The sequence below is a fragment of the Penicillium lagena genome (assembly GCF_028827675.1).
Source record: "Penicillium lagena strain IBT 129212 chromosome Unknown utg000008l_segment0_segment0, whole genome shotgun sequence".
NCBI lineage: Eukaryota > Fungi > Ascomycota > Eurotiomycetes > Eurotiales > Aspergillaceae > Penicillium > Penicillium lagena.
Window position 1 is genome coordinate 2,551,081 of NW_026623229.1, and position 22,315 is coordinate 2,573,395.

Below are 22,315 nucleotides of genomic sequence, written 5' to 3' on the forward strand. Positions count from 1 at the left end.
AACAACCCTCTGGGCTCATGGTCGGTCACCTTTGGCATCAGGACCCACTCGGCACCTCTCGAGTCGGGGGTCGCCCGAGACGGTCTAGAAGAGATGGGGCCGGTCCCCGAGACGGCACAAACTGATCCATGAGCTGCGTCCTCATTGGGCCCGTCATCACAGGACGACAGGACGCGGGGGTGAGAGAAGAGCCGCTCCGGCTAATAATAATAATGCAGCGATGCAACTTTTGGGAGCGCTCCAGACCGTCATCACCTGTTCCCCTTCGACACAACAGAATTCTGATTTTCTCCAACCCCTTCAGTTCTCCAGTTCCTTCATTTTTCGTCGCTATAGCTTGATTTGCAATGGCTGCGCTGCCCGCCTGGAACCTGCTCAAAGGCAAGACCGCGGCGATCACCGGTGGCACCACTGGAATCGGTCGCGCGATTGTATTGGCATACATCACGCAAGGATGCAATGTAGCCGTCAACCACTTGGGTCTTCGCCAGGATGAAGTGCATCGCCATAGTCTTCTCGAGGAGGTCAAGGCGATCAAGAACAAGGGCATCCAGGCGGGCGATATCTTAGAGCTACCCGGAGACGTGACCAACCCCGAGACCAGCACCAACCTGATCAAAGAGGCTGTGTCTCAATGGGGCGGGCTGGACATTTTTGTCGCCAATGCGGGTGTGTTCAAACAAGCGGAGTTCCTCAAGTCAGTTAACTTCAGAGTGACGGAATCGAGTCACGCCGCAAAAGGCCAAACGCGCTAATATATCTAGGATTGAGCCATCTCTCCTCGACCACAGTGTCGACGTCAACGTCAAGGGCTCCTTCTATTCCTGTCAAGCTGCCGCTCGTCAGATGGTGAAGCAAGGGCATGGCGGCTCGATCATTGGCATTTCCTCCGTTAGCGCCCTGCTCGGCGGTGGCTTCCAGACCCATTACACCCCCACGAAGGCCGCTATTCTCTCCATGATGCAGTCTATGGCGATTGCCCTTGGCAAAGATCAGATCCGTTGCAATGCATTGATGCCTGGCACCATTGCCACCCAGCTGGCCGACCATGACATGAAGAACCCCACCAAGAAGGCCGCTCTCGAGGAGCGCATTCCCCTCGGTCGCATTGGCGACCCGGAGGATATGGCCGGCCCCGCAGTTTTCTTGGCTTGTGAGGAGATGAGCCGTTATGTGAACGCGACGGGGTTATTGGCTGATGGTGGAATGTTCAGTAAGTTGCAGTAATTGTGAGAATCTTACTATTTTTTGGCCTGTTATGATAGCGAATAGACATAGAGGGTTGGAATTTAGTCAAGAACGTTTTCGTCTTCCATAGCTGCTTTAGGGTCTTTCGCAAGAGATCTTACTCAGTAAGATTTCGCTATTTCTTTCGAAATCTCCAACAGGAAGCCACGAGCAGTTGGATTAGGCTCTGGGAGAATATGATCTATGGAATAGAAAGGGAAAAGCAAGATGTGGCGTAGTGGCCCAATTTCACCAAACCCCAAAGTCCACGGTTAACATCTTGGTTAGAAGAGTTTGAAACATTCTTTTATCGCTATGTACAATTCCCATCCCTCTTCATGCCTTGCCCGCGGACCCGCAGATCTCCATCCATTTAATGGTCAGATCCGCCACCTTCTGAATACCCTCCTCGATAAGCTGGGTGTGCGGCATCTTGTCCACATTTGCTCGGAGGTGGTCGTAGTAGCCATCCAGCACCAGCCGGTTCACGTTGATCTTGGTGACACCAGCGGCCACGCAGCGCTTCATCAGCTCTGGTGCAAACCCGTTGGTGCCGTGCAGGGCCAAATAAACTCGGCCGTTTGCTTGGATGCGAATCTTCTCAAATCTAACACGATAACTATTAGTAAACTGATTTATAAACATTGTGTATTCAGACTTACCTCTCGAAATCCAGTTGTGGGCCGCGTGGACCATATTCACCGTGGACATTGCCAAAGGCAGGGGCAAGCACATCCACACCTGTGTCGACGAAGTCGTTCACTTCCTCGGCGGTCGTCATGCATGCCTTTAAACCCGCTGTGTCCATGACTCCGTCCTCTCCTCCTTCAATACGACCCGGCTCAGCCTCGGTAGCTTTCTGGCGATCGTTGCAATATTTGACCAGCTCACGGGTCACCTTCAAGTTAACCTCCATCTCGTAGTGCGACATATCGACCATAATACTATCGAAAGGCAGCTCCGCTGCTCGCTTGATGATAGCTTCCGACTGGGCATGATCGAGGTGAATACTGATGGGAACGCTCGCGCGTTTGGCAGCGTCCGCAGCGGTACGCACCAGCAAGCCATCGGTGGCCTCGATGGCCCAGGGGAAGAATTGAATAATTAGTGGTGAGCGAGCAGTCTCGGCAGCTCGAACCAGGCCCAAAACTTGTTCGATGTTGTACGCGATGGCGGCGATAACGCCGTAGCGGCCGGCTTCGGCATCACGGAGAATGCGCCTATGGCAGTTTGAGTCTTTCCAGGACATTGGGAACCGGAGGAAAGTGCACTAAATGAAAGCCAGCGCGCTGTGGAAAATGAATGTGCTGAAGTCATTGTGGCTAGAGTGGCTGGTCAACATATTTAAACGTGGGGAGCTGCAATGGGAGCCGGCATTGGCGTGGGGACGACATGACCTCGAGACGGGCGTAGGACCTGCCCCACCATCGCTTTCTCTCCGAGGCTCCAAAGCTGATTTCGAATCGAAGTCGTCTTCTCTTCATGGTTCGAATTATTGAAGACTTCACTGGTCTGATCACATTTCTCCCAAGTTCTTCGTATCTGCTTGCAGCTTCAACGACCGCTCAGTCTGATTTCGCCCCTCTGGAGCAATATCGATCGCAAAGCTCTTACCGGCGCGTCACTACGCAATTCACCATGTCCACAACCATGAGTACTTCGTTCCAGGTTCATGATCAGCGTTTTGCAGCAATAACTGGCCAGTCCCCGAAAATAGAGCTCTTAGCAGAGAATCAAGTTTACTCATTCGCTCACGAGGCTGGTGTTTTCTTTCCTGACACCAACAGTCTCTTCATTACCAGCAACCGATGTATCAGTCCAAGCGGACAGCAAAAAGTGCATATTACTCGAGTCGACCTGAGTAAGAAACCACTCACCTGCGAGGAAGTTCGCACCGATATCCCTATGGCTAATGGGGGCATTAACTACGGCAACGATCACGTTCTCTTTTGCGCGCAGGGGTCCATGACCGAGCCAAGCGGTTTATACCGTATGTCCATAACCGCGCCGTACAAAGCTGAATTGATGAAGGGAGATTTCTTCGGACGACCGTTTAATGCTGTTAATGACGTGGTGGTGCACTCGGACGGATCGATCTGGTGCACCGATCCCATTTACGGCTCTGAGCAGGGCTATCGGCCGCAGCCATGCCTGCCTAACCAGGTTTACCGGTGGTGCCCAGATACTGGAGCTATCCGAGCCATGGCTGATGGATTTGGGCGACCAAATGGCATCTGCTTCTCCCCGGATGAGAAGGTTGTTTACATTACCGATACAGATCGGGTTCATGGTGATGGGACTGTCGACGATCACCGAGCCTCTTCAATGTAAGGACAAGGGTGTTCTCTATGATCTACTTATCCGTTAAGTCAGAATGGCTGATCTCGAATGTCTATTTAGTTACGCTTTTGATGTGTCCACGTATCACGGAGAGCCGTTCCTCACAAACCGGCGGCTCTTCGCTATGGCAGACCAGGGGATCCCAGACGGAATTAAGTGTGACATTAAAGGAAACGTGTACAGTGGTTGCGGGGATGGAATTAATGTATGGTCCCCGGGAGGTCTTCTCTTGGGTCGGATCTTGATTGAGGGTGGTGTTGCAAACTTTTGTTTTGGACGAAACGGGGAGATTTTTGCTCTGAATGAGCACCGTTTGTGGAGAGTCCAATTAGGAACGGGCGTGAAGGGAGCATTGCTCGGGTTATAGACTTCTTATAAAGTAAAACAATACACAGACAATAATAATTGCTAGTCCAAACAAGTTAATTCGTTATTATGAAGGAACAGACCGCATGGACAGTTTCGCGGCAGCTGCTTTTGGGGGCTCATGGTTTCCCCAAAATTGCTGTAGCTCTGCCCCTAAAGATCTAACTGGCCAGCCAGTTCGCTCACGACAGGACTCTAGCAACTCCAAAATAGCCTCTCGGGCACAATGCTCTTGGGTAAATATTCCCGCTAGGTCTTGGTTAACCCGGTTTCATAGAAGGATTGCATTGGGCAACATACCAATAAATAAAGCTTGTGATGACATCAAGCTAGATGGGTTATCTTTCAACGTCATAGCAATGCCACAGATATTTTCCACGCAGCACTTGATTACGTTCTGTCGCTCCATATACTGCTCCAACCCTCCCAGGCTAGGCTCGTGAGCAAGTAAGAGAATGTGTGAAACGCTAAAAAATTGGACGGCCACGGCTGTATCGTCGCGTTAGTTTATCTTCCAAGGACCATAGTGTGGAGCCTGTGTCTCATCCATACCTAATGCAGGTTGGCGGATCCAGATCGGTCGAAAACATGTTGAATGTTTGCTTAAGCCGAGCGGCAAAGGAGAGAACTCAATGGTCAGATGTCGTTGCCAGTCGTCCAGCATTTTGCGGAGGCAAACTGCCTCATCAATTCGATGCTGGATGGTTTCTTTCGTCGTGACATCAGCGCAGTAGCTGATCACTTTAGCAGTAATGTAGATTGAGCGCGTCGCGAGTTCATGCGGTAATAATGCAGAAAGGGGTTTCTGTGGAACCCAGAAAGTCAGAGTCTTGCGTTTCTCTCGAAAAGCCGCCCAGATATCCTGGCAAAGCCAAGCCCACCACACGGCTGAATGCAGTCCACCAGACTCCCCATGGATAGTCTGAGACCTCTGGATCAAGAAGACTCCTTCAAGGTGCCGTTCCCAGTCATTAGTAGAGTTGTCGAGCATTTCATAGGCTGAAATTATCAGTGTGGTTGCAAGAAGCTCCAGGCTTGTCTTGTAACCAGAGTATTGCATGGCTCTTTGCACGTAGTGGAGAGTTTGGTAGTAATATTGGAGCGCCGCTTCCTCCTTATGGAGCATATTCCCATTATCCAGACGGGGATTCAAGGCCAGATGTCGAAATGCAAGAGCCAGTATAGCATTCATAAGCCCAGCATTGTGTATCTGAGGATATACAGTCAGTCTTCCAGGAACATAATTTTCTCCATAAAACAGAGATCAGCTTACGGCCAAGTGTGCAACGAACGAAGAGAATTGGCTTGTGGGATCGAAAAGATCGATCTGCGAAGGGAGGTTGTAAGCCAAATATGTCCAAATCACAAGTTTGGGAACAATGACTTACCCAAGGGCTCACTTGATATACGAAATGTTCAAATAATGTCTGCTCAGCCGGCAGAAGCTCTATTGGCTCCCGTGAGTGCCAAATCAGCTCCTCTCCTGGAGTACTGCCCTCCGAAAGACCGTCATGTGTCCGGTCATGACTTACATCACCGGCAGGAGGGCTATCCAAGACCTGGGTCGCGCATTGCAGCGGGCTGGGTTGGATCAGACCATCAGCACCAGAGTGGTCAAGCGAGAGACTTTGGTTCGCCCAGGAAGTAGGGATGGTGGACAGTTTGGGGCTGTCCCGAGCAGCATCACTCGCTAGGAGCCCAAACCATCGCACCGCCGCAAAGGATGCATTAGAGGGTGATTGATAGCTATGCTGCAACGCCACCGGACTCTGGCTCGAAGCCAGCTGACTCTCCTGTAGGTGGTCAAGTAGGGCAGGCGGAGTGGGGTTAGCGTCCGCCTCGGAAGTAGTCCAGGCTAAGTCAGTGACTTCATGCGGCTCGTAGGCCGGGGGGTTTGGATTAGCATTACTTGATGCGTGATCATTATTACCCACAGGAGACGTGGTTTGCTGCGTGGTTGGCACGGGAAGAACCTCATTAATGGCCCTGTCCGAGGTCGGAATGTTGACACTGCGACGTGCCGAGCTGTATTCGCAGAGCTTGTCCTTTTTGGCACAAGCGCCGCATATTGGCTTGACCTCATCACACTTCAAGTGTCGTTTCCGACATGTTATGCTACATTAAGCACGTCAAGAAAGGCACGACAAGCCCCGAACGTAAGGAACTCACCATCCATTCGTTGTCCGCAGGCCGCGGCCGCGGGACTTTCGTACGCGTGTCCGTCTGTAGGGCGAGCGCGAATGCATCGTTACGGTAGCATGAGACCATGCGCATTCGACATTGTCGTGGGCAAGAGCCGAATCCATTCTTGCTCCAGCAACTAACGTGTCCCCGTCTCGGGGAGACATGTTGGATCCCCTGTCGGGACAGCGAAAAGCACGTGATCTTTCTACACTATCCCACGTTAGGAACACTGGTATCCACTGTCGTAAGTTGCTTCGGGTACATGCCGAACCCTTAACCGCACGATGGGCAGCCGTCTCACGGCTTTTGTTTTAGTGTTGATCGTGGGGAAGAGCGGGGGGTGGGCTGATAACCCCGGGGATTCGATCCGTCTCCGCAGAAACAAGCTTGAGAAATAAATAGCCGCGATGGTGTCCGAAACGTGGGAGGACATTGAGGACATCCGGGTGTCTTTTTTTCCGCACAAAATGTTCAAATCGGGAAAGCCATATTTCGGCCTTCGAGGCGGATGGCTAACATTCTGGATCACGCTGGCCTGTGGTGCCGACATGACCCTCTATGGATATGACCAAGTGTGTTAAATCGGACGAGCTTAGACATGTGCAGGACTTATATTCTACTACTAGGGAGTCTTCAGTGGAGTCGTGATCTCAAAAGACTTTCTTCGACTGCACAATCTTGAAGGGCCATCTAAGACGACTTTACTCGGCACTGTCACCGCTATCTATGACGTGGGCTGCTGTCTCGGATCGCTCTCCGCCTACTGGCTTGGAGAGCGGCTGGGCCGCAGAAACACCGTCTTGCTGGGCACCACCATCATGTCAATTGGTGCTCTTCTGCAGGCCAGCTCCTACAGCCTGGGCCAAATGATGACGGGTCGAATCATCGCCGGAGTCGGCAACGGTACGCACGAGCAACTTGAACCTTGAGCGATACAGAGCCTGACTTGTCTTCTCCAGGTCTCAATACATCGACCGCACCCATTTGGCAGGTTGAAACATCGAAAGTCCAGTTGCGAGGGAAATTGGTCATCCTAGAGAATGTCCTCGTACTCGTGGGCTTTTCTCTTGCCAATTGGCTTAACTACGGTCTCTCTTTCGCCAGTGGTCCTGTTTCATGGCGCTTTCCCTTATCATTCCAATTCGTCTTTAACATACTTTTATTTTGCACAGTTCCATGGCTACCCGAATCTCCTAGGTATGCAAATATGCTTATTATATTGGGCGCTTTTGATGCTTATTGTGTCACAGATGGCTTATCGCCCATGGTCGTGCAAATGAGGCTGTACAGATTATTGCGGATCTTGAAGATAAGGACAGCAGCGATGCTTTTGTTCAGCTTCAAATGAACGAGATCCAATACAGCGTAGAGTACGAGCGAGCAAATAGTGTCAGCTTCAGCGACATTCTGCGTGGACGAGCCCATGAAAAGTCGGGCACAAAGACAGTCCGCCGTCTCATTCTTGGCATGGGAGCTCAAGCGATGCAACAATTTTCGGGCATCAATGTGACTTCCTACTATCTGCCAACGGTACTCACCAAGTCCGTCGGGTTGGACGAGTCTTTGGCAAGGCTTCTCACAGCATGCAATAGTGTTCAATACCTACTCTTCTCCATGGTCGGCATCCCGAATGTCGAGCGATGGGGTCGTCGAATGCTTATGATGTTCGGCGCAGCAGGGATGTGCTTCTGCTACATCTTTATCACGGCTCTCATCCGGTACAATGAGATGCCTGGCTATGCTCATCGGCAGGAAGTGGCTTCGGCATCTGTGGCCTTTTTCTTCTTGTATTATGTTTTCTTCGGGATTGGCATGCAAGGTGTGCCGTGGTGTATGTTCAATATCCAAACCCCACCCTGCCCATGGATTTTCCAAACTAATCGACCGTTTAGTGTACCCCACTGAAATCAACTCGCTCACAATGCGGACCAAAGGAGCTGCGCTGGGAGCAGCTACAAACTGGATCTTCAATTTCATGGTTGTCGAGATTACTCCAACCGGAATTCAAAATCTAGGCTGGCGCTTTTACATCATTTGGATCGCTTTGAACGCGGCTATGGTGCCCGTGGTTTATATGTTTTATCCGGAGACAGCCGGCCGCACTTTGGAGGACATGGATGACTACTATCGCGGCAATCCTCCTCTTCTGGCCTGCCTTGACAAGGAAGCAATCTCTAGCAAGCGTCCCGAGAGATACCAATCTCGAGATGAACATATCATTCGGGCCAAAGAAGGAGGCGAGACGGCGCAACACCTGGAAACAACAGAAGATGTCGAAACTTGATCTAGGAACATTTGAATTTCAAATATTTCGTCGATGTTTGCCCGAGCTTGGCTTGGAGCACGACATACAACCTCAATATTATGCTGATTAAAGTGTGATCGGGCCCGACAGATCAGATCTCATCTCCCATTTGCTATTGCTCGCATCAAGTATTCTCTGTAAAATATAACTTTTGGAATTATGTCTGTTCTTCATCAAACAGACTTTGTTTCTACACAAAAACCGATTAATTTTCACGACAAATATCCACAGGGAGGCACTTAAGTAGTATTCCTGTGGACAACTTCTGCATGATCAAGTTAGTTGAGAGCCTACAAAAAGATGATTAATGTCATAGTACAAGCTTGGACAGGTAATTTCTCGGCGGATTCGTACTCAACGACCATACCGTAATTTCTGAGCGCCCGCACATGGCCAAGCCAGCGGGCCTTATTAGATCTTTTGTTCGCCTGTCTAGAAAGTGCCTTAGATTGAGTCCATCCCTGTCCCACAGGGCAGGTAAGCCTCGTGTCCAAAATTGCGTCAGAGACATGCCGGCATTAATTTAACGCAATGATCGACGCTGAAAATGCAGAGGTTTGTCTCCACAATCCCCCGTCTCGAGGGCCCTTGTTTCCAAAACGCAGTGGCTTTCTGCCTGCCCATTTCCAAGTGATTCAATTCTGGCCTCTCCAAACTTACTATTTTGTCTTTTTTTTTCTTTTCTAAAAACACCTCATACATGTAAATAGTCGGGTCTTTTAACTACTTCGATCGGCTTTTCTTTTTAACTGTTTTATCCAAGCGCTTTTTTCACATTCGCAGATCCCAAATTTCTACATTCCTCGAATCCACCATGGATAGCACGGATTCTTTATGTCTTCCCACTTCGATGCGAGCGCTAGGTGAGTGGTACTCTCTGTGGCTAATCTCAGTACACTGGGCTAAGAATAGTGTATGAGGACATAGAGTACAGTGCGCCTCGAAAGTTCAGCATCATTGAGAAGGCCCTTCCAAAAGTTCGGGAGCAAGATGTCTTGGTATGCAACTTGGGCAAAAAAACATACAATTTCACATCTAATAGTTTGCGCAGGTTAAGGTCAAAGCCTCTGGAGTGTGTGGTACCGATCTGCACATCCATGATGGTGAATTTGGAGCTCAAGTAGGTCAAGCCATAACTCTGGTTCATGGGGATTACTGACCACGCAGCGTAGTTTCCTCTTGTACCTGGTCATGAGACTGTGGGTGTAGTCGCAGCATTTGGCAGCGGGGTTCAGGGCTTCAAGGTTGGAGATCGCGTGGTGGCAGACAACTCCGAGTTATGTGGACACTGCTACTACTGCCGTCGGGGAAAGGAACTCTTCTGCGACAACTTCATTGCCCATGGTGTTATGGTCGACGGAGGTTTTGCAGAATATGCTTCATACCCGGCAAACCGCGTGTTTAAGTTCAAGAATCTGTCTAATGTGAATGCGACGCTGTTGGAACCTGCGGCCTGTGCGGCACATGGACTGGACAAGATCGCCCCTCGGATGGGATCAAGAGTGCTTTTATTCGGTGCGGGCCCGACAGGACTGATATTGGCTCAACTTCTTCGCCAAAATGGCGGATGTCACACTGTGATTGCTGCACCGGACGGCTTGAAGATGGAGCTTGCCAAGTCTCTTGACGCGGCCGATGAGTATGTGGAGCTTCCACGTGAGGCACAAGCTGCGGCCGTTAGGATGGAAAAGCTTCGAACGGATAATCCATATGGGTTCGACATTGTTGTGGAAGCTACTGGAAGTGCGAAGATTCTGGAAAACGCCATCCACTTTGTAAGTAAGGGTGGTAAGTTGGTAGTATACGGTGTTTACGGCGATAAAGACCGTGTTTCACTGTCGCCGAACGTGATTTTCAAGGAGGAGATCAATGTGCTAGGTTCATTTAGCCAGACCTATAAATTTCCGGCTGCTATCGATTATCTTGGTCAGTATCCAGCTACCTATGCAAAATTAAGTTACTAATGGAGAATAATTGGACAGAAGGGAAGCGGATCAAGGTTGATGGGATTGTGAACAAGACATTCAAGCTGGAGGATTGGCAGGCGTGCCTCGATGCAGTGAAGAATAAGTCGGTAGTTAAAGCCGCAATCGTATTCGACTAGAGATTTAAAGGCAGGCTCCCTGGAAGCCCAGACAATACCGAATTCTTTTGCTCTGGATTTCTCTGCTGTAGAACGCGAGTTTGGCCCCCGTCTCGCCACACCCTCAAGGTGTGTGGTTGGAATAAATATCAGCTGCGTGATTATAAGACAGGCGACTTCACTACTTTGCTTGAACCATAAACTCCTTGGTTTCCTTTCCCTATAGATTTTAATATACAAAGATTCTCCGCCGAATCTAAAAACTAGCCATTTCAATCCAGGTAGCCACAAACCCGAGCCTCCGTCCGCGGTCTGCAGCCATGCGGCGCGAAAATTCCTCGAAGTTAAGCTTTGCTCCACTACCGCCACGCTCTTTGGCTTCGCGTTCGACTTGGTTCAGGTACGCCCATCGGGCAATCGTCTTGGGGGACGGTTTTTTCGGGACAGATGGTTCCGCCACTTGATCGGTCGACGAAATTGGTGGTGGGAGTGGCTGCATAGGTGAGGGCGGGGGTTTGGGTGCCGTGGCTTCGGCTTCGGGCGATGAGGAGATGGGAGAAGACGGTGCAGGGAGGGAGGTTGTGCCATTTGGTTCGAGGCGGAGCCCCAAGGGGAGCACGGAGGGTTCTGGTAAGGCTATCACAGAGGGCTCGTCGCGGAAAGAAAGACGAGGTCGAGCTAATTCGGCGTTTGGACGGTGTTGTGGTAATGTAGGATCAGAGTACGGCTCTTCTTCGTCCACAACTGGCGAAAAAACTTCTGAGGAATCTGGTTCAGATACGTCTGACTCAGTCTCGTCATTATCCTCCTCGAAAGGCCGGTCTTGGCCAATGGCAGCATCGTCCCCTGGATCACCAAGATGAGAAGGCCGAACATCGCCGTCGTCGCTATCGTCATCCTCGGGCGACACAGCCCCTGGAGATGGAGGGGCCAACACTGGCCCTATATTGATGGACTCCGCTACCGGACTGAGTACGGCATAGCCAGAGCGCTGTAAGAGGTCATCGAGAGAGCTTTCACTGGTGACCGCCCGCAGTTCTTCCTCGTTGCTTGCCTGTGCTTCCTTGACAGTGCCCTTTTGAGGGTCAGCTTTCTCCACAAGCTCAATCTCCCGAGCCCATGCCTTGCGATCAGCTCGTGTCCGATACGCCTCCATGATCAGGTCCTCTTTGGGTTTGAACAAGATGTCGAGAAGCTCGTTGAAGCCCTGTTGCGTGACCTGATACAAAATCTCTTTGCCTACATCTTTTTCGACTTCCGGGATCTCGAAACCTCCCCACCGTTCGCCAACTGGTATGCTCCGGGATGATGTTGACGGGTTTGAGCGCACATCGTAATCGTCGGTGAGGTCGTCCTGGAATCGCACCTTAGACGACGATCGCGAACGGGGAGAAGGCGGGTGCGATTCAAAAGTCTGCGGTACATGGAGCTTCTCGTCATCACTGAGACCATCATCCACGGCCAGATCCCGTTGATATCCCTCGGGGACGGTTGCACCATCTTCTTCATCCGTGTAGAATGCCCGGCGTCTCCAGCGCTCGTCAATACCAAATCGTCGAGCCTCGTCTACTCGGCGACGATCGTCATCGCGCATTCGGTGATACACCGAGGTAGCGATACGAGCTCTGTCGACGGGATCGGTAATCTCTTGAGGAGGAACATATGTTCCCAGTGCGTCAATAATGTCTTCCTCGTGGATGTGTTCGGCTGGTGGCCAGTTTCCGCTGGCAACTGAGGAGCTGGACTCGTCGGAAGATTCGCTGGCATCATCGTCATCGTCACCACCATGATTAAGTTCCGCTTGGGAAGCTTCGACCTCGGCACGAGGAAGGCGAAGTGTCGACGGGAACATCGGACGCACTCGACCGAACTGCTCTCTAACGGCAGCGTCACCGATGATTTCGTGACGGTCACCAGTATCATCACCATCCTGTCGCAAGATACCTTCATTGTCGACGATTTCCATATCGCCATCTTGATTCGCCCGTTTGCCCTCACCAGTCCGTGAAGGCTCTCCCGAGGGGATGTTGCCTGGAAACGCAGAGCTGATAGGCTGACTACCAAGAACGACATCGCGAGCGCCACCCTCCAAAAAGTCATCCTCCATCCCAGCAACCATATCCCGGGTGAGTTCCCGACTGAGAGCATAGTACGCTCTGAAAACTCGGAGGAAGTCCTTGCGCTCCACGTAGCCATCTCCGTCGATATCGTATCCGCGAAAGACACGTCGCAGCCTTTCATCGTTACTTTTATTATTCAAACTCGCCAACCCCTTGAGGAATTCTTCAAACCCGATGAGGTTGTCGTTATTTGTGTCATAGAACGCAAACATGCGGTCGTAGATAAGACTGGGAGGAGGCGGCCGAATGGAGGTATTGGGCACAAAGCACCGGTCAAATGTTTTGCGGTCGATGGCCATGTACAGCTTGTTCGGATCATCTGCCCATTCGTAGTTCGCTAGGCAGCGGAACTGGTCCCAGAGGGCATCGAGCTCGGTGTTTTCGAAACTCGTCTCCTTCATAAGGCGCTTTGCTAGGGGCCGTGGAAGGCTGCGTGGGAGCATCGCGGGCTTCCCAGGATACCACACCGGCTGTGATTGTCGTGGGTTGCCCAAGAAGGGAGCCGGAATCCGCACCTTATAGAACAGATGTGTTTTGATATGTACTTGCATCGCCTCGCATGTTTCACAAAGATCATAGTCGATGCAGTTCGCACATCGGTATCGAATACCCTGGATGGGCATGGCGCCGCAGCTGTTGCAAGTCACGCCTCGGTGAATATAACCGTCTCTCCGCGCCTGGTCCTCGGCAATATGGTACAGCAGATTCAGTAGATTCTGACCCTCTCGTGTCGGAGAGGCATCGTTGTTCCCATCCCTCCAGGAAAAGACACTCTGGTCATCAACCACCGTTTCCACACCATCAAGATTCTGCGGCGGCATTGACACATCTGGGAAGGTGGAAGTAGAGAGCGTTACGCGCTCGCCATTCTGCCTCCGCCGGCGCAGCTCGTCTCCATAATTTTCGTCTCCATTGAACCGTATCAACGCCCTCTCAATGCCCGCCCGGGAAATCCCTCGTCGTTGAAGTTGCTCCGTCAAGTAAGTCCTTTCTGGGCTGTTGTCTGCAAGGGTGTGTGAGGAGGGAAAGTCGAGAGCAAGAAAAGATTCCAGAAAAGTATCCTCCATCATTTCGCGCATGCGCTCCGCGTGGGCCGGAGGGACGCCAACCTCCTCCATCAGCTGGTCGCGGGTTGCGAGTAGCGAAGGCAAGAGGCCACTTTCCACACGTCGTCCGTCTTCGGTCTCGATGCGAAATGTTCCGTACACTCCATTCTGCCGCTCCAGTTGTTCGAGGTGGGTGATGGCTCGGTAGGACGGGGTCTCAAGCAACGCGAGTTCTTCGGCGTCGCTTCGTCGGTGGCGGCGCACAGCATTTCGACGTCGCAGCGAGGGTTGGGAACGCCGTGGCAAAATGACATTGTTATGGATGTAGACAACTGCATAGGCTGCTGCGACACCGGTGAAGAGGTAGAGGATGGGCCGGTACCTTGTCAACGAGACCGGCCCCGAATGCGGTGTGGGCATGGCCGTTGAGCTTGAAGCTGCAAAGAAATTGTCAGGGGAGTTGAAGAGAGATCATTGTTGGTGGATTGTCTTGGAGAAACAGAGGGCAGCAAAAAACAAGCCCAAGTGGTCCGAGTGAATGAGTGATCGGCGAAGGTGTAGGTGCGAAGCGGATGATGGTGTCGGAAAGGGTGTGGAGCTCGGACATCACGGGGTTAGACCTGAATGGTATGTACATCACTACCACAATATGAGTTAGTCTTTTCTAAGTGATTATTATGGGTGATAAATAAACTGTCGAAATTCGCAACATAAATATGGCCTTGTTCTGGCGCAAACACTGTCACTCAGATATATATCAGACCTACGCTGCTATGCGGCTCCTTGCTCAATAGAAAGGTCATATCATATGTATATCATAAATTAATTTTTTAGCTATATACATTACCATCCTTCACAAAATTAAAACACATTTACCCTCACATTATCCCTTCATCTATACACATAGCAGAAAGGCCCATCACTGGCACTCATAAGATCCTTCATAGCAATAGGTCCAAGGTTCGCCCAACCCAGGTCAATCACAGTGGCAAGGGTGGTGTTCGGCGAAGGCGGCTGATTTAAAAATGTGCCAGTACCCGCGATAGCATTCTGACGCGTCTCCAAGTCCAGGTTCTGCCAGATCCACCACACGCGGTCGATCATGCCGTGATGAAGCCAGAAGGCCGGGTCACCGGGGCTCATGAAGACGTCGCGGCCGGGATCACCGCCCATCGCATAGTGGCCGCCCCCATGGACGCCGATGGTTCCACTGCCTGGTATTCCTTGCATGGCCATTTGAAAGTCCCAGATGTTGTTGTTATTGATGATCAGTGACACGATGGACGTGTAATTGGCGTATTGTTGCAGGATCTCCGTGGTCAGGTCGCGCCTGAAACAGCGTGGGTTGTAGTCCATCGGGTGAGCTACTTTGCTCACGTTTCCACCACATAGCTCCAGAGGCCCCGGGCCCAGGTTTACCGTGTAGTCCTTGAATGGTCCATTATGGACGCATCCTCCCCCCGTGCCAGCTGGCAGAGATATGGGAGCGATGTTACCCATTTTCAGTTGGATATCTTTCGCGTCGCGGATGTGGACGCCGTTGCCAGACATGGACGTCTCGCTTCCATCGAAGACGGGCGACTTGGACATGTCGTGAGTATCAGCGCCCCAGTCCCAATACGGATAGTCGCCAGTATAACCGCATTCATCGCGAAGAGCGGTTTCAAATCCATGGACGAAATATCGGTGCCAGGCCAAGAATGTACCCTACTGAAATCAGCATTGGACAGAAGAAAGCTATCCGAAAAAACACATACAGTGTAATGGATTTCCATAGTCTTGTTGATGTGGGTTACCACAAAGTCATCGAAGCGAGTCTTCGCCCCCGGAGCCAGCTTCGACGGAGTCCGCGCCGGCAGCCTTTGTAAACAGAGCACGGAATCGATATACTCCCTCTTATCCCGGTAAGAGAAGTCCCTCCAGTCACGCCGCACTCGCAGATTTAGCGCATTGCAGCCATCTGGGCTTATCAGCTCTTCCTCAAATTTCTCAATTGCGTTTTGAAGAGCAACCTGTGACAGACGATCTAGCTGAGCTGCTGCGGCTGCTGTCTCCGTGGACGCAGCAGTGGGTGTTGCCGGGGAGGGCGGAGGACGGTGGTGAGCATTACGACCATGTTTATGGGCGGATGCTGGCACGCCGGGGATCTGAGATGCCAGAACTCCCAGAATTAGAAGCACAATGGCAACCATGGTGACGGCTAGAGAGAGAGCAGTCACCCAGAGACGCGACGATAAGAATGCGAAGGAGGGGACACCGCGCAAGGCGTCGAATAATAAACGGATGGAGACATTTTCATTGAACTGAGCCAGCACCAACACGAAAGCCAAGGCAGGATGTCTAGCTCAGGGTCCAGGGAAATGAGCCCAGACCGAAGCGCGTGGTTTTGCCAATGGGGCACTCCCTTCAGAAGCCCCAGATTGGCGTAATTGGCTCAAAAGATCCCTGCTAGGAACCTCAAGTTCTAGGCATTGTTAGCGTGATAAATATTGGCTTTGAGGCCATCAGGATCAGGGGGAGCCTGGCCAAGGATGGCCAAGGCGGTTTTTATCACCAGTAAAAGCAGTGATCAACAGGGTTCAAGAAAATGAAAGCGAGCGGGCCAGACCGTGTAACGGCCTGATGGAGTGTGGGGGCTATTATTTCCAAAGAGTCTGTGCAATGATTGCATTTTAACCTTATAGAGGGTGAGTTTGAAGAGAGTAACTGTTATATCCTCATTATCTTCCGACTCCAATTGAGATCGAAAGTAGTTAGGGCAAACCATTTCTCCAGCTCCAACTGTACAAGAAAGAACAGAAGCGGCTATGATCTCAAACTCTAGATCGTGATCATTGACAATTTTATCAAAATGCGATGCTACTTCTTCCATCCATCTAATTCCATCCACATGCAAATGCAAAGGGGTATGTACATAGAGCGTCCGTAATAAAAGAAATGCCAACCCTTCACTCACCCCTTGACACTATGTACTTTTCCATCTAGTTCTCTCAGCGATTCAGCTTACTCTCCCGAATGAAGAAGCTGCTAAACAGCGCGAAAAACACCACCACCACCATAAAGCCGAAGCCCTTGTTCGTGGACCAGCCGTAGCAGTTGCGCACGATCCGGGCGACTTCGGGATCGAGTTTCTTGATGAAATCGAGACTCTCTCGAACGCCGTCGACAATCTGGTCGATGTCTTTGCTGCTGTGTAGTTCGGAGCGTAGTCGAGCGCGGAGGAGTTGTTGGACTACGGTCGATGATAGCGACAGGCCGATGACGGAGCCCAGGGAACGGAAGAGATATGAGCAGGCTGTCACCACGGCCTGGTCTTCGTGTGTAGCGTTTGAAACTGGTTAATCGGTTAGTAAGTCTTATAGGGCGGGGAATGTCAAGAACTTACTCAGGCCAATCAAGGTCGACGTAACTCCGATGCCATTGCCAAACGCGGCCATGACCATTCCCATAATCATCATAACCGTGCTTTCCACAGCAGCGCCCGAGAAAAGACAGACACAGAAACACCCCGTTGTCAGAGAAGTGTATGCAGCAACAGTCAGCCAGTAATACTTTCCAGACCATTTCATGACAAAACCCGCGAACAAAGAACCGGTCACGCCGGCTAGGATACTAGGAAGCAAACGTAGACCCGCGACAGTGGCAGATACGCCATCGACTGCCTGGAAATACAACGGGATATAGAACAGCGCAGCGAGCCAGCCTCCAAAGCTGAAGAAATTGCAGCAGTAGCAAGCAAAGAAGGTCCGGTCGAAGATGATGTGTCCCGGCGCAAAGGGCTCAGCCGCGAGGTAGATCTCGACCAGGAGGAAGAGCACGAATAGCACAACTGAGACGCTCAGCGAGATGATCGTGATCGGCATCTTCCAGGAGACGTTGCTGCCTCGGTCCAGACCCAGCAGGAAACCGAATACGGCACCGACGAGGACGATAGCGCCGAGGAAATCGATGCGCCGGAGCTTGGTCTTCCAGTGGGCGTTTTCACGGGGCGGGAGCTTCAACATGAAGGATACGGCGATAAAGGCAATAATGCACAGAGGAAATTGTGCTAGGAAAGCCCTGCAGAGAGACTGTCAGAGAAGAATTTCAGGTAGAAAACCAGGGGATACGCACCAGCGCCAGCCAATGTAATCAGCCAATATTCCACCTAGGAGGTATCAATCAGTGTTGGTCCGCATAAAAATGATTGGATGGCCATACCTAACGGCGCACCCGTGCCCGAGCCAGTGGCATAGATAATATTGATAATACCCTGCCACAAGCCCCGATCCCGCAGCGGGACAATATCACTCATCAGAATACTGACCACGGTAGTCATACCACCGCCACCAATCCCTTGGAAGACCCGCGCAGCAATCAACTCATTGATATTGCGAGCCAGCCCGCAGAACAGATTCCCTATTCCAAAAATGGCATACGCGAAAAGCAGGCATTGCTTGCGGCCGAAGATATCGGACAACTTGCCATATAGTGGTTGGAACGAGGTGAGAGTGAGAAAGTATGAAGTTGCAATCCAGCTCGTCAAATTTAAAGCTTTGAGATCACTGCCGATTTGACCATAGCTGGCCATGATGATTGTCTGATCTGCGGCGGAGAGAAAAATCTATAGTATGCAAGGTTAATCATGTTGATTTATGGGTTGAACGGGGATCCTTCATACTCCCAGGGAAATTGCAGGGACAATATATTTCAGCTGCTTCCGCGCATCGGGGAACGGCTCCTTTGCCTGCTCTTCGTCACACTGCGAGGCAATGGCCCCCGTGGAGGGAGGGTGGGCATCCCCCTGCGCTCTCAGCAGAGGGGATGTCTCGTTGGGTTCTCGGTCTGGAGGCATTTCCCTTGTTTCTTGCCCCGAATGGTCCCCAGTAGCCCAGGAGATCCTCACAAACCTCAAAACCCGCTCGGCGTGAAACCCGTCAATGATCCTCACACCGTCACGTGGTGATAACACACCCCGCCTTTGAACAGCCGGATTAGCCGATATCGGACCAATGAGAACTATACGTCGGCAACTCATTCGTAGTTAGGGATCGGAGGTCACTACCATAGTAGTAGATAGATGGATAGATGCAGTTTGGAGATATCTAAGCTAGACTAGATCTCAATTCCCGTTCTTCTCTTCCGCCACGGGAATCGGGATGGGCCCGCCAGGCGAATCGGGCAGCCGCGCCGTCAGCACCTCGACCCCATCCTCGGTCACCAGCAGGGTGTGCTCAAACTGAGCCGACAGTGACCCATCAGCGGTCGTGCTGGTCCAATCATCTGGCCAGGTACGATCGCGGTGCGTGCCCAGGTTAATCATGGGTTCAATCGTAAAGCACATGCCGGGCTTTGCAGTACCGACAGCCTTGTTTTTGCCGTAGTGAGGAACGTTGGGCGCGCAGTGGAACAGCTGGTTGATTCCGTGGCCGCAGTAGGTCTTGACAACGCTGCAGTTGCGGCTCTTGGCGTGCTTCTCGATCACGTTGCCGGGATCCCGGAACAGCATGCCCGGCTTCACCAGGTCAATGGACATGTCTAGACACTCGCGCGCCGTCTCCACCACGCGCACGGCGTCTGCGTTCGCACGAGCCTTCTCGCCAACATAGTACGTCTCGTTGAGATCTCCGTGGAATCCCTTGTGGTACAGGGTCACGTCGATGTTGACGATATCGCCGTCTTCCAGCGGCCGCTGGTCGGGAATGCCGTGGCAGATGGTCTCGTTGATCGAAGTACAGACGGATTTCGGGAAGTGCACATAGTTCAGTGGTGACGGATATGACTGCGAACGTCAGTGTGTTTCCCCAGAGTGGCGGTTATGTCAACAACATACCTCACGCTCAATGCAGGCCTTGTGGACCACTTCGTCGATATAGTCCGTCGTGACGCCGGGCTTGATCGCCGCCGCGGCAAGATCCAGTACCTCCCGTGCCAGCCGACAGACCTTGCGCATTCCCTCCTGCTCCTCCTTGTTCAGAATCGTGATGTTGTGCCGGCCGACCAGGCGCTGCTCGGAGCGTGGGATGCCGTCGCGAGAGTAGTCCGGGTGCGGGATCGACTTGGGGATAGTGCGTTTGGGCGACAGAGGATACACTGGACGCAGCGGGCCGGTGAATTGGAAGGACGGGAAGGGGTTAAAGTGACCGGTGGCTGGATCTGGTTCAGAGACTACCTTGGGAGGGAAGAGATTGGTGAGGATATTACTCTTCTTGTGTATGGCCTTGTGCTCGGTCTACAGCAGCCGTGGAGTCAGCCACAATGTCAACACAGCAGATAGAGAGATCGGATCATACCCAACTCCGTTTGAAGCAGTCCTGTGAGCAGAAGAAGCTGTCAGTGCCCGCCTTCAGACAGGTCGGGCACTGCAGAGTGCCTGCATCATTGGGGCACTCCAAGCCAATGCATTTTCGGGCCGTGGCTGCCATCGTTGACTGATGATCGTGAATCGTGATCGTCGAAGAGAATCAAGAATTATTCACTTTTTGTCCCCGCGACCGAGGAACCGATCCCCACTAAGCCCGAGCAGGCAGGACCGATGCCTCAGGCTACCGTGAATTGATCCGCGCTGAGTCAACACCTTAACCGGTCGATCTTTTCGGACAACTGGGAGACACGTGACCGTGTGAGTTTCTTCTTCGCTACGACTCATCCCGATGGCGCTCGTCGCCTGTACTCCATGATGGCCGCTCTTCCATCCGGCCAGAAGGTCGTCGTAGTCGGTGCTGGGCCTGTAGGTGCCCTGGCTGCATTGTATGCTGCGTCCAGAGGTGACGAGGTCGAAGTATACGAGCTGCGTGGAGGTACGTTGCCACTTTTGACTCGTGTGACGTTCACTTGAGCCCCTGCCAGTCGACATTGAAATACTCCTTTCTCTTGTCTGAATGTTTACTGTGATCTTCTCGGAGAAGAATTGATATTCATGTACCCGACGAGGAAGATGACCCACCTCCCCATTGTTGCTGTTTACCCGCTATGCCTGGAAATATCGAAGCCAGAGGAATAATGGTCAATCGGTAGATCTCCGGGACCCAACGACGGTGCCATTGAATTTCACCAAGTCCATCAACTTGGCTCTCTCCGAGCGCGGCATCAACTCCATGAAACAGTCGCACCGGAGTGAGCTCATCGACAATGTCCTCCGTGATACCATTCCCATGCACGGGCGAATGATCCACGGCCGCGACCGAGGACAGCTCTGGGAGGCTGCGCAGGCCTATGATGTTCATGGCCGAGTAGGTCTCTAAACGCGGGAGGAAGAAAAAACACGGCTAACCCTCTGCCCAGGCCATCAACGCAGTCGACCGAGGCACGTTGAACAACGCCCTCCTCGACGAGCTCGAAAAAACCCCCAACGTCAAGCTCTACTTCAACCACAAGCTCACAGGCGCGGACTTCCGCACCAACAAAGCCTGGTTCGAGCGGCGCATCCCAGGCGACACACCACAAGCCAATGCCGCAGGAATCGCAGGCCGCGTCCCCGAGATAGAGGTCTCCTTCGACTACCTCCTCGGCGCAGACGGCGCCCACTCCGCCTCCCGCTTCCACATGATGAAATTCGCCCGTGTCGACTACCAGCAGGAGTACATCGACACGCTGTGGTGCGAGTTCCGTATCCCGCCGTCCCCCGAGGGCGAGTTCCGCATCTCGCCGAACCATCTGCACATCTGGCCGGGACGAGAGTTCATGTTCATTGCGCTCCCCTCGCCCGACAAATCATTTACATGCACGCTCTTTGCGCCGTCGGCGCAATATGCCGCGTTGGAAATGAACCCGCACTCGTTGCAGGCATTCTTCGACCTGCACTTCCCAGGCGTGTGCCCCGAACTCATTGATCCCGACGCTCTGAGCGAGCAGTTCAACCTGAACCCGCACCTCCCGCTCATCAGCATAAAGTGTAGCCCGCACCATTTCGGCGCCAGCGTCGCTATCCTCGGCGATGCCGCGCACGCCGTCCTGCCCTTCTACGGCCAGGGCCTGAACGCAGGCCTCGAAGACGTCCGGGTGCTGTTTGAGATGCTCGACTCTTGCGGCGTCTACGACCCACAGACAGATGCGCACACTCGAGCCCTCCACCGCCTCGCTGCGTTTCAGGCATACACGGACCAGCGCTGCGCGGATACATACGCCATCAACGACCTGTCCAAGCAGAATTACCTCGAGATGCGCTGGGGTGTCAAGTCGCCGCTGTACAGGCTGCGCAAGTCGGTTGAGGAGTCTGTAGATCGATATTTTCCGTCTGTGGGCTGGCAGACGCAGTATGCGCGTGTCTCGTTTAGTAACCAGCGCTATTCCGATGTTATTCAGGCTGTGCAGCGGCAGAGCTCGGTGCTGGGGTGGGGGCTGAGCTCGCTGCTTATTACTGGTCTGGGAGCAGTCTCTGTGCTGATGTGGAAGTATCCGCGGTACTTCTCGCCGGTGTGTTTGATTAGGCATTCTTTGCACCATCTTGCGTCTCTTTGGGTTCGGGTGTTTCGACCGATTTCATAACGGTAGAGATGTGTTCTGGTTGTGGGATCTTGGATATGGAGGACATGTATAGGTTATTTTTGATTCCCTTCTTGGTCAGAACTATAGAATCGACTTCACTCATTGTTACACAATGTCGGCACTTTCTGTAGAAACCATTGCATCCCAAATAAATGTTGGCGGGAAGTACATCAACACC

General features: G+C 52.2%; 12 protein-coding genes across 12 annotated transcripts; 5 read left to right on the plus strand and 7 right to left on the minus strand.

Moving 5' to 3' along the window:
* Window positions 1–347: 347 nt before the first annotated feature.
* Window positions 348–1,227, plus strand: N7510_011631 (SDR family NAD(P)-dependent oxidoreductase; the record flags this gene model as incomplete). Its single annotated transcript, XM_056983555.1, has 2 exons — window positions 348–697; window positions 765–1,227. The coding sequence occupies 2 exons, from the start codon at window positions 348–350 to the stop codon at window positions 1,225–1,227; spliced, it is 813 nt and encodes a 270-aa protein (XP_056829049.1).
* A 336-nt stretch (window positions 1,228–1,563) lies between these two features.
* N7510_011632 (class II fructose-bisphosphate aldolase) lies at window positions 1,564–2,476 on the minus strand (the record flags this gene model as incomplete). The annotated part of the gene is made up of 2 exons (XM_056983556.1): window positions 1,564–1,834; window positions 1,890–2,476. The coding sequence occupies 2 exons, from the start codon at window positions 2,474–2,476 to the stop codon at window positions 1,564–1,566; spliced, it is 858 nt and encodes a 285-aa protein (XP_056829050.1).
* A 233-nt stretch (window positions 2,477–2,709) lies between these two features.
* On the plus strand, window positions 2,710–3,934 carry N7510_011633 (SMP-30/gluconolactonase/LRE family protein; the record flags this gene model as incomplete). The annotated part of the gene is made up of 2 exons (XM_056983557.1): window positions 2,710–3,554; window positions 3,628–3,934. 2 exons carry the CDS (start codon window positions 2,710–2,712, stop codon window positions 3,932–3,934), a joined length of 1,152 nt encoding a protein of 383 aa, XP_056829051.1.
* Window positions 3,935–4,000: 66 nt separating this feature from the next.
* Window positions 4,001–4,342, minus strand: N7510_011634 (uncharacterized protein; the record flags this gene model as incomplete). The annotated part of the gene is made up of 2 exons (XM_056983558.1): window positions 4,001–4,188; window positions 4,234–4,342. 2 exons carry the CDS (start codon window positions 4,340–4,342, stop codon window positions 4,001–4,003), a joined length of 297 nt encoding a protein of 98 aa, XP_056829052.1.
* A 93-nt stretch (window positions 4,343–4,435) lies between these two features.
* N7510_011635 (Zn(II)2Cys6 transcription factor domain-containing protein) lies at window positions 4,436–6,281 on the minus strand (the record flags this gene model as incomplete). Its single annotated transcript, XM_056983559.1, has 4 exons — window positions 4,436–5,143; window positions 5,207–5,260; window positions 5,322–6,048; window positions 6,103–6,281. 4 exons carry the CDS (start codon window positions 6,279–6,281, stop codon window positions 4,436–4,438), a joined length of 1,668 nt encoding a protein of 555 aa, XP_056829053.1.
* Window positions 6,282–6,584: 303 nt separating this feature from the next.
* On the plus strand, window positions 6,585–8,401 carry N7510_011636 (sugar porter family MFS transporter; the record flags this gene model as incomplete). The annotated part of the gene is made up of 5 exons (XM_056983560.1): window positions 6,585–6,689; window positions 6,744–7,020; window positions 7,077–7,314; window positions 7,368–7,948; window positions 8,010–8,401. 5 exons carry the CDS (start codon window positions 6,585–6,587, stop codon window positions 8,399–8,401), a joined length of 1,593 nt encoding a protein of 530 aa, XP_056829054.1.
* Window positions 8,402–9,236: 835 nt separating this feature from the next.
* On the plus strand, window positions 9,237–10,526 carry N7510_011637 (zinc-dependent alcohol dehydrogenase family protein; the record flags this gene model as incomplete). Its single annotated transcript, XM_056983561.1, has 5 exons — window positions 9,237–9,285; window positions 9,335–9,420; window positions 9,474–9,542; window positions 9,595–10,348; window positions 10,405–10,526. 5 exons carry the CDS (start codon window positions 9,237–9,239, stop codon window positions 10,524–10,526), a joined length of 1,080 nt encoding a protein of 359 aa, XP_056829055.1.
* Window positions 10,527–10,761: 235 nt separating this feature from the next.
* On the minus strand, window positions 10,762–14,091 carry N7510_011638 (EF hand domain protein; the record flags this gene model as incomplete). Its single annotated transcript, XM_056983562.1, has 1 exon — window positions 10,762–14,091. The coding sequence occupies one exon, from the start codon at window positions 14,089–14,091 to the stop codon at window positions 10,762–10,764; it is 3,330 nt and encodes a 1,109-aa protein (XP_056829056.1).
* A 471-nt stretch (window positions 14,092–14,562) lies between these two features.
* Window positions 14,563–15,863, minus strand: N7510_011639 (tyrosinase family protein; the record flags this gene model as incomplete). The annotated part of the gene is made up of 2 exons (XM_056983563.1): window positions 14,563–15,378; window positions 15,429–15,863. 2 exons carry the CDS (start codon window positions 15,861–15,863, stop codon window positions 14,563–14,565), a joined length of 1,251 nt encoding a protein of 416 aa, XP_056829057.1.
* Window positions 15,864–16,661: 798 nt separating this feature from the next.
* On the minus strand, window positions 16,662–18,505 carry N7510_011640 (putative MFS multidrug transporter; the record flags this gene model as incomplete). The annotated part of the gene is made up of 5 exons (XM_056983564.1): window positions 16,662–17,005; window positions 17,057–17,730; window positions 17,785–17,818; window positions 17,872–18,274; window positions 18,332–18,505. 5 exons carry the CDS (start codon window positions 18,503–18,505, stop codon window positions 16,662–16,664), a joined length of 1,629 nt encoding a protein of 542 aa, XP_056829058.1.
* Window positions 18,506–18,772: 267 nt separating this feature from the next.
* On the minus strand, window positions 18,773–20,081 carry N7510_011641 (methionine aminopeptidase MAP1; the record flags this gene model as incomplete). Its single annotated transcript, XM_056983565.1, has 3 exons — window positions 18,773–19,432; window positions 19,484–19,882; window positions 19,944–20,081. Coding segments are annotated over 3 exons (1,197 nt in total), but the record flags the coding sequence as incomplete, so codon positions are not given.
* A 248-nt stretch (window positions 20,082–20,329) lies between these two features.
* Window positions 20,330–22,137, plus strand: bna4 (kynurenine 3-monooxygenase; the record flags this gene model as incomplete). The annotated part of the gene is made up of 3 exons (XM_056983566.1): window positions 20,330–20,450; window positions 20,668–20,882; window positions 20,935–22,137. 3 exons carry the CDS (start codon window positions 20,330–20,332, stop codon window positions 22,135–22,137), a joined length of 1,539 nt encoding a protein of 512 aa, XP_056829060.1.
* Between the last annotated feature and the right edge of the window lie 178 nt (window positions 22,138–22,315).